A 10108-nucleotide genomic window follows, 5' to 3' on the forward strand; every position below is an offset into this window, starting at 1 on the left:
ATATCATTATTATTTATTATTATTGTAGCTAATCAGTATGCACATTTTTGGACTACTGGATATTTAGGTTTTTGAAAGATTATTCCTGGCTATCCGGTATCTAGCCACTGCATGTAGATGAATATTATAAATGCAATTAATCATTACAACACAATTTCTGCTTAACTTAAAAAATGTTACATTTCCTTTCTTTAAATTTATGGACTTTGTGTAAATATTTGTTTGGCTATAGTGGCTGATTTTGTTGAATTATTTGAGATTATTGAATTTTTTTTCAATAGAAAACTTAATTTTTCTGAATATTTTATTAACTTAGTAGTTTGATTAATTATTTAAAATGAAATTACTTTAATACTTGAAAAATATTTTGCTTAATCATCAAAATTTATATTTTCATATCATTTATACCTCTTTATATGAAACTTTTTACCAGTTTGTTATAGATTCAGAATTTCTCCCCCCTTTTAAACCATTTGTCGTACCATTAATATTTTATTTTGCACAATTAGTAGCTGAGCTCTGCTGCATCTCAATTTATTATATCTTTAAAAAACTTAAGCAGAAACATTTTGACTTTTCTTGTACCATTGTCAAAGTTGTACATAATTTGGACTACAAGATCATCTGTGGTTATACAGCCTTTCATTGATGATATAATCCATCAGACTATTTTGCTATGATCTTGTATCATAATATTGATTGGTACGTGATACAAATGACAACCTGATCTGGAATTATTACATGTTTTTTAATAAAGTGACCTGAAACTAGGCATGAATAAGCTAGTGGTGCCATTTCCTGTTTAGGAATTAAATTGGATTACACCTAGAAGTGTACAGGTATACAGTACAACTAAACTATTTGTAAGTACATTACCAGTTCTGCCAGAGTAGTTGCAGTTAAACTGTACTACACTCTACAGTCCATTCACAATAACCTCATTTAATTTTTTTTGTTTTGTTTGCTATAGAATATGTTTTAGATTTGTATTGTGTTCATCTTTACAAAAACATTCTTATTAAAAATCTTTTTTTTCCTTTGCAAGTGCCCAGTATTTCTATTATTTTGTTAGAGATGAATTTATAGGTCAAAAGGTACTGTTGCTTGCTAGGTTTTGTACATGTTATATTAAGCGAATCACATTCATGTTAATGGTTTCCAAGGCTAGCCATTTCCATCTTACTAAAAGGATAAATTCAGTGAGTATTAAATGGAACAATAGGTCTTTGTTTATTTATACAAATATTTGTGCAAAATTTGTTTAGTGTTTCTCATCACACATACAAAAAAGAAAATATTTAGTAAGGGAAGGTGGTAACATTAAAAAAAGGCAAGATGCTTAAAGTTCTACTTAATTGAATTTATTTATTCTTAAGACTAAATTCCATATCTGATTGTAATTATCACAAGTACTTTTTTAGATTGGGTATTTAATTCTTTTAACTTTGAAGATTGAGATGCAGATGTAACTTATTTGTGTGTTATAACCAGGTATGCAAATAATTGAAAGTTCATTGAAATTAAATTCACTATTAAAAGCATTTATATTATGATTCAGTCAAACCTAAATATATTCTGTATTTTATTTTATTTTTGTGACAAATACAAATAGCACTTTCAATGATAAGATATTTATGAAACTTAAACTTGACTTTATGTGCTTCTTCTTCTAGTTTGTTATCCTTATCAATGAAACCAAAGAAAGATACATGTATGGATAATCAACATGCATCAGAACAGGAGGAGGAAAAAGAGACCAAGTTATGGAGTTCGAACTGTAGAAATCAGCCGGGGAAAGAATGGCTTTGGTTTTACTATTTCTGGACAAGCACCATGCATATTAAGCTGTATTGTCACAGGTAGTCCTGCAGAGAAGGCTGGCCTTCGACCTGGGGATTTTCTCATTGCTGTGAATGGACATAATGTTTCGAAAGCTCCACATGATGATGTAGTTCGTTTAATTGGAAACTCTAATGGAGTTCTGAAGTTGCAAATTGCAGAAAATTATTACTCAGACTCATCTGATGAAGAGTTTGTTGCTGTCACCCGACCTCGGCCAAAATATCCTCATCGTTTAAGACGACATCATCAGTTCAATGTGTGTCGTGCAGAAAAAGTTGTCCAGGATCTTCAATCAGGAGCTCTGTTTGTAGATTTACCAGGTGGATCTACACCCCATCCCAATCAGAAACGTCATTCAAAAGATGGAGGAAATCTTCCAATTGATGTGACACTCAACATGGGCAGCAGGGCTAACAGACCCTTACTGGATCTTATTTTACAACATAGACTCCGAGGATCTGGTTCTAGAAGTTCTGGTTTAATTGGTTCTCCAGTCTGTGATCTAGGAGTTAGGGTCATATCTAAAATCAAACAAACTCCAAATTCAGTAAAACGTAAAGATCAGAAGTTTCCAAAAAGCCAAAGTCATCCTGATCACCTAAATATATCTGGTGTTACAAAGCCATTTCATTCAGTCTTCACTGAGCAAGAACTTAACAATATTCTATACCCAACAGGAAGCAGACAGTGTGACCAAGAAGACAAAGAAGATAGTTCATCAAGTAACATTATCTTACGTGCTGTTGTTGGCTACTTGGGGACAATTGAAATGCCCAAGGAACCTCAATTACAGAGTTGTCGTCTTCAGGCCATCAGGAACTGCATTCGAAGGTTAAGAATAGAAAAAAAGGTTCATACCTTAGTTCTGTTATCAGTTTTCTCTGACAGTGTTGTTCTTACTAATCCCCATGGCTTAACTTTAGCAAAATTTCCAGCTGAGAAGATTACTTTTAGTGGAGTTTACTCTGATGATAAAAAGTTTTTTGGTCTGGTCACTACTCACAATGTTAATGAAGATGTTGTTGAAGAAAATAGGGTTTCTCCTTCAGCACTTAGTAGTTCATGCCATGTGTTTATGGTTGACCCAAAACTTCAACCCCATCACCAACATTTGAAGCGTGCAAAAGCTTTCCATCTCTCTTGTACATTAAATCCAGTAACTAATCGATGTAAAGAGTTTCCAGAATCTGCAGAACCCATCTTACAGGTTATAACAGGCTTGTACAAAAGTAGACTCGGCCTAAACATCGATGCTGCACCTGGTTTAGTTGACATAGATGCTCACATCTCTCCTCAGCCCAGCCACACCAGTAGCAATAGCAGCAACAGTGACAGTGGAATAGGTTTCAGAGATGAAGGTAGGAATATTAAGAAATCAGATCAATTTTTATTGTAGATAGACTTGCTTGAAGTGTGCAGGTTATACAAGGTTTTGTTTTTATTACTAATTTTAGAAAAATTTTCAATTTCAGTAGAATTATGTATTATGTGAAGTTGAAGAATTATATTCACGTATTAAGTGTTTATGTCCTTACAAAAGTATTATTGCCTAAGTATTTATGTCCAGGGAAAATTATATATATAAAGGAAAACATGGAATGTTACAGAATCCAGTTCTGTACATAAATAACTGAACACCAACTATCATGAGTATCCAGATATCTACAAGTTAGATTTATTGATTTTGAGGTACTACATCATACATGTAGATAGCTTGTTGAGATTTTCCATTTCAGACAGTTACCTTCCTCTAAACATATATTAAGCCACTTCCAACATAATGACCCATTGTCTCTCACATTTGGTAAGAACATATCCAGTCTTGATTACGAAAGTCCCATCCATTTACGAGGCTGCTTATCTATCCAGTAGTCTTCTAACATGTGTTCATAATAAGGCAATTCTACACCCACTTTCATAGATTGTTATTCTGTCTTCAATAGGAACTTCTGTGGAGTGCAACTATCATTGTTTATATTTTAAGAATCTTGTTTTTTTCATGTCAGCGTTACCAATAATAGTAAGTTCATTATACCCAATCCTTTATTAATTGGAAATATTATTTCAACTTGTTGGCTTAGTTAATATATTTATAAACAATCTAAACCTACAAAGCTGGCTGAAGCAAGTACGTCTACCATGGTATTGTACTTCTTACTTGGACACTGGCTTAAACAAGTGAATCTTTTACCACAGTGAATAAACACAGTGTTGAGAAGAATATCTAAAATATGTACTTTTGTTTAATTGTTTTATTATTTCTAATTTTATTTTTTGTTGATTATTTCACTATGATTATTCTACATTCTACTAATTTTGATTTAATATTTATTATAAAGATTATTTCACATTGTTAACTTTATGTTTATGAACTTAGGATTGACTTAAATCTACTAAACTGTCCGAGCCATCTATAACTTTTACCACAGTGTGGGAGTTCTTACTTGGACACGCAGTGTTGGTTAGAATATTTAACTCTTTCAGCACGGACTTGGTCCTTGGGACTGAACTCATAACCATTTTGTGCTTGTTATGGTTTTCATGCCATAACTTTTAAATTAGTAATCACATGTTCACGAAATTTGGCAGATTATCAGTAAACATTACAAGGATTTTTTACATAAAATATCAGATTTTGTTTTATTAAGTCCTAAGGTTTGTTAAGCAATGTTTTTCTCATGCCTTTTATTCTTTTCGCATGTTTCTTATCCAACATGCAAAGTAATTTTCATTTTAAGATTAAAAATACTTTTATGCATCAGAAAATTATCAAATCTCACATGCGAAATCTTTATAATGTCCAGACAGTTATCAAACGTTGCTTACGAAAAAACTTTTTATCTCTACGGTTTTGGTCAATATGACTGATCTCATAACCACCTTAAAAAATTAGGAAATAAATATAAATTATTCCTTTTTTGTTCTAAAATAACCACAGATTATAACAAAAAAACAACAACAAATTTTTGGACTGAATAGCTTAAATCCCATAACGTTATACATTTATATATATTTATTATTTTTATTATCTTGACTTTTCAGCCACGCATGGCTAACAATACAGAAGTTTCTTTTTTACCGATTTCTCGTGGATTTTGATTTTCTGGAATATCTTTACATTTATCAGGGTTGTTTTTCCCACTAAAAATTCAAATACAAAAGATGGCAGTTGTAAATTTTTATTTAATATTCTTTCCCTTTTTTTGTTAGACCTCTGGTGGTGGTTTGTAACAAGAATTGTGCATCACATCCCATAAACTCCATAGTTTTCAGGCCTTCCTGGTGCATTTACTTGTATTAGATGTATTTTTATATCCTTTATCTACTCGTATTTAGCACTATTGCAACTTTTTTTTGTTGTTTAATACTAGCTACGTGGCCAAATTCTTTAGCCGAATAACTGATTGTTCAACTGCAAAAGAGTTAATATATTTATTTAAGCAAACAGTATAATTAGTTTCACAGGACACTTTTGAAAAAAGTTAAATAACAGACTGAATAGGATACAATTACAATATTTAAAAAAAGGATTACGTAATAATTCCAGATGATTATCGTAGCTGGTCATCTGATGCCTACAGTTGCCAATAACTCTTTTCTACATAAACCAAAATAATTTTGTTAACAGTCTAGAGATGTAGTTATGTGTCCAAATGCTTTAAATCTCAACTGATCTTCAATCTATGCAAGTTGTAACATTTTAGCATGTGTTGTCTTAGCAATAATCAAGGGATCAAAATGTTACATTCCTGAGGAATTTATTTTTGCTTGTGGAATTTCACCTTTTCAGTAGGCATTCCCATTTAGGAATGCGTGGTCCATCTATATTTCTTTAGTTATGGCAAATGGAAGTGAACATATTGCGTGGATTAAATATATAAAAACAATTCATAACATGCATAAACCTGTCATTTTGAGTGCACACACTAATTTCTAAGACTTGACTTAGTTGATTAATAATAGTGGTTTGAGGAGATTCTGAGATAACTAAGGCTGTAAAAAAGGGTATATTTTAATCTTGGAGAGATCGGAACATATTAGTGAATGAAGGATTGAATCTTCAGCAGTACTTGTTTATATTTGATTGAAAGACATTTTATTTTATGGGTAAATTGAGGTATTCCATTTAAATTGAATAAAATATTCAAATGTATTTTAACTCAGGATCTCTCCCTCAACCAGAGGCAAAGTAATGTTTTTGGATAGCAGGGCAAGTAACGAGAAATTCTTGTAATCATTTCTTGGAGGTGTTGCATACATTGCTAGAAATTCTGGAATATGCTGTATCAAAATGAGCAATCCATATGATAGTAACTGTTTCAGTTGGGAGTTATCAGCAGTCAATAAGACAAGGTTTCAGAGTGGCTGCACACTACCTTGCTAGTAATGGTCAGATGCACAATTTTTTTGTTTTTCAAATCAAATTATAAGACCTATCTTCATTATTGGTTTGAAGTTGAAGACCTTGTTCTTAATCTTTTGATCTGTCAAAGGCAATGACTGTTATCTCTACTGTCCTTGTCAGCACCAAACCTTATTTTTGAGTGCTTACTACAGCATCTGTGGGCCTGATAGATGAATTAACAAGGGTTGTCAGAAAGTTCATGATTGCATGCACAAGTTGCAAGTCGAACATCTTGGAACCTAGTACATTGTAGGTAATTGAGGGAATAATGGTAATTGATGATGACATTGCTGAAGAGTATCAAAGTTCTGGTCACATTTAGCAGGGTTTAGAGCTATCTGTTGGGCTCTGGTTTGAAAAACAAATGCAACAGAAGAAGACTCGTGCAGAGAACCCGTCCGTTGCACAAGAAGTACTCTTCATTATCTATAAAGTTTCTGCTGATGTTGTAGCCAATTATAATTAAGGCAGTTTTTATTCAATTTGGAAACTGTAAATTGTTGTCATCATATCTCAACACATTTTATGTCATATATAAATTTTACCAAAATCAGATAAGTCCCAGTTTTTTAAATTCTGATCCATGTTACTAAGGCATCTCTGGTTGAAGGAGAGATTCTGTATTAAAAAATGTTATATAGATACAGTAATCTTGCTTTTATGATTTAAATAAAAATACACATTAATTTACATATAATTAATGCTGTTTGCGATATTCATACATTATTTTACAGACGCAGCACAAAGTTACTTTGTGTGTCAGTTTTCTGAGTTAGTAAAATTACGAAACATAAATATATATCTAAAAAGTGTGATTCATAAGATACAAAACACACACACACTCATTCATTTTTTATTATATTCTTTTTCTATTGCCAGTTGTTTGACTTAATGCAGTGTGAAATATGTTGGTCAGATATATGAGTATTAATAATCATATTTGAATTTTACATATATATATAATTGTGTGTATGTGTGTGTGTATTTTTCTGCAGTCTCACAAAAAATGTTAGGAAATCAGGTGTTGGATATTTATCAAATAAATCCATTACAAAATATCGTATTGAAATATAACTATTTTATTTTTTTGGACCACACACTATCTGCAACCATATTTAGTCGAAATGCTACATATCCAGTAATACACTACTAATGGCAGCTCTGTTTTGTTGGGAATAGCATATATTGCATTTTCAACCTGAGTTCTTCATATAAATTTGTTCATGTATTTTGTTTCTTAACATTTAGTCATTAGGATTTTACAGTGCAGCATGTAGAATATCCCATGCAAAAACTGAAAAAGCAATAGTGATTTACATTGAAGTCCTAACAAACTAAAATGGTGTTTATATATGAAACAATTAAAGTTTTTTTGTAATTTTTAATATGCTTGGAGTTGGCAGTTAAATTTTACTGGGTTCCAACTGTAGGCATAAGCAATGTACTAACAGTGTTAATTTGAATACTTTTGTTACTGTGCATATGTGTAAATGAGGGTTTATGAATTAAAGGGATATGTATATACACACACACACACACACACACACACACACACACAGATATATATATATATATAATATTGAAATGTTTATATGAATGTGCTAGACTCCTGCTGTACAGTTAAGAATTTTTAGGAACTTGGGTGACTTTCTCAAAATTTACCAAAAGTCTTTTTCTAGTAATAGAAAGAACAATGTGGAAAAGAAATTAGTTTCTTATTGTCCCGATGTCATGCTGTATGAATTCCACACCACTGACTAATTGGAGTAGGATCTTTTCCCTGCAATTATCTATTATACTGTCCCCCTTTTGTTGAGAGCTAAAAATGTCACCTATCTCTGTTTATTATAATTCTTATGATCTTGCACATCTGGACTTGCCTGGTGTTATGTGTTACTGAAATTATTTGAGATGGTTCTGGAACTCTCTAATCCATTACATTGCATCTGACATATGTTCTTGAATGTTGTTGGATCTTTTTATTGATTTGTAATGGGATTTTTGGTGTCATTTGCTTATTCTTAATACAAGGATGCTCTGTCCTGTTTACTATTAGATCACATTTCTGTTTGTTTTATTTTATGGGTTTTATAACTTGATACATATTTAGAGGTAGCTAAAGAGAGACCTGTTTCTTAAGTACCAAGTCTCTTGTTCTTCCAAGGTTTTGGTCTGATGTAATGATGATTTACGAAGGTTGGTTATAAGCTGGTCTCATTCTAAGCATGTGCAAACAAATTTTGAAGTTTTTTTTGGTTTTCACATTTTGATTTAATAAGTATAAAATATTTTAAATTGCTTTTGCTGATATGTGTACAGCTAAGTATTTGCCTGTTTTTCAATGAGTGCTGTTGAGTATAGTTTTAGTTCTTTCATTGAACTTGTGATGAATCAGTTATTCAAATAGAATGTTTTATTTATCTTTGTTGTGCATTATTACAGTGGGAAATGCCAGTGATCGTGTGCTTATCGTTGATGTTGAAAACTTTAACCGCTACAGAACCAACAGCTTGGATCGGCAGACATTATCTGTCCCAGCACTAAGCCTTACAAGGCAACCACTTCGAATGTTACCAGTATCTCAAGAAAACAATTCTCAGACGTCGAGTAGTCAACACCAAAACAATGAAGGAAATAAGAATAGCTCACCTCAAAACGTTCCTGATGACCAATCAAGTAGATTGACTGTTCGAGCTATGCCTGACCCTGTTGGTTTCCAAAGGGCTAATGTTTCTCTGAATTCAGAAAGACTTGATGCTCAGACTAACCCAAGCAATATTCGTTTGAGCATGCACAAGTATATGCAGCAGCAGAATCAAGGAAATTTTCTTGTTCCCCAAAACTACCAAACCTCTGGCTTCTCCAAGTCTTCAGTAGGGAGTAGCCAAGATAAGTCAGAAGAATGTATTGTAAAGCAGAAACAAGTTTTGACTGGTTTCCCTAACACAACCAGCCAGCATCTTGCAAACTATAAGCTTAGTCCTAAGGTATATGGATTAGACCCTGTCATGTTGGTGGCCAACAAGTCTGAAATTAAACAGTTATGTGAAGGTGGTGATAATAAAGAGCCACAAGTCTTGAGTGAAATAACAACAGAGTATTTTGATGAACAAACTATATTAAATGTTAAAGACCACAAAGATTGTGGTGATTGTAAGATTTATGACAGGGTTGTGGAAGGAGCAGAAGATGGAGATGAGAGTAAAGCAGTTCAGACATCAACACAGGATGAAGATAGCAGTGAAGATGGCTGTCCTAAGAAGGTAAATTTATAATTTATAGTAGAGATAGTATAGAAGTAGTTCTAAAGATAGGCTTAATTGTTACTTTTGTAATGCTAGAAGTATAAAAATAAAATAGATGACTTTAGGGAACTGGTAGGAATGGAGAATTTTGATATAATGGTAATAACTGAAACAAGGTAAAATTTAGATAATTTTGATGACAGAATTTGTTTGAAATACAGGGTTATAGGTTACTAGGGATAGAGTACTAAAGAGAGGGGGAGGAGTGGCTTTATATGTAAAATGTGAGTTGCATCCTGCTGAAGTTGAAGATACCAAAGATAATATCAAGGAGATTGAATCCATTTGTGTTTCTGTAAGCGGATATAAAGGGAAAAGTTTTTTGGTGGGAATTTGTTACAAACCACCAGATGGTACTGATAAAAATTAGTGAGAAACTTTACAGTGAGATTAAGATTTCAGCTGTTAATGAAGTCATAATTATGGGTGATTTTCATTTTAGGCATATAGATTGGGAAACACTAATCAAACTAGGGTGTGAACGATTAGTAAAATGTATAACCAATTAACTGTGGTTCATTAACCCTTTCAACCTGGGCTCGGTCCCTTGCACCAA

The 10108-nt window shown here is 32.5% G+C and overlaps 1 protein-coding gene across 1 annotated transcript in view; it reads left to right on the plus strand.

Moving 5' to 3' along the window:
* LOC106466059 (regulator of G-protein signaling loco-like) overlaps positions 1 to 10108 on the plus strand; it is a 93070-nt gene that overhangs the window by 1873 nt on the left and 81089 nt on the right. The window contains exons 2-3 of the mRNA XM_013926301.2: positions 1674 to 3200; positions 8690 to 9510. Of these exons, the coding sequence (XP_013781755.1) occupies positions 1727 to 3200; positions 8690 to 9510 (2295 nt within the window). The 5' untranslated portion in view covers positions 1674 to 1726. The remainder of the gene's footprint in view (positions 1 to 1673; positions 3201 to 8689; positions 9511 to 10108) is intronic.

This window comes from Limulus polyphemus, unplaced genomic scaffold, assembly GCF_000517525.1.
Source record: "Limulus polyphemus unplaced genomic scaffold, Limulus_polyphemus-2.1.2 Scaffold2138, whole genome shotgun sequence".
In the NCBI taxonomy this organism is placed as follows: Eukaryota; Metazoa; Arthropoda; class Merostomata; order Xiphosura; family Limulidae; genus Limulus; species Limulus polyphemus.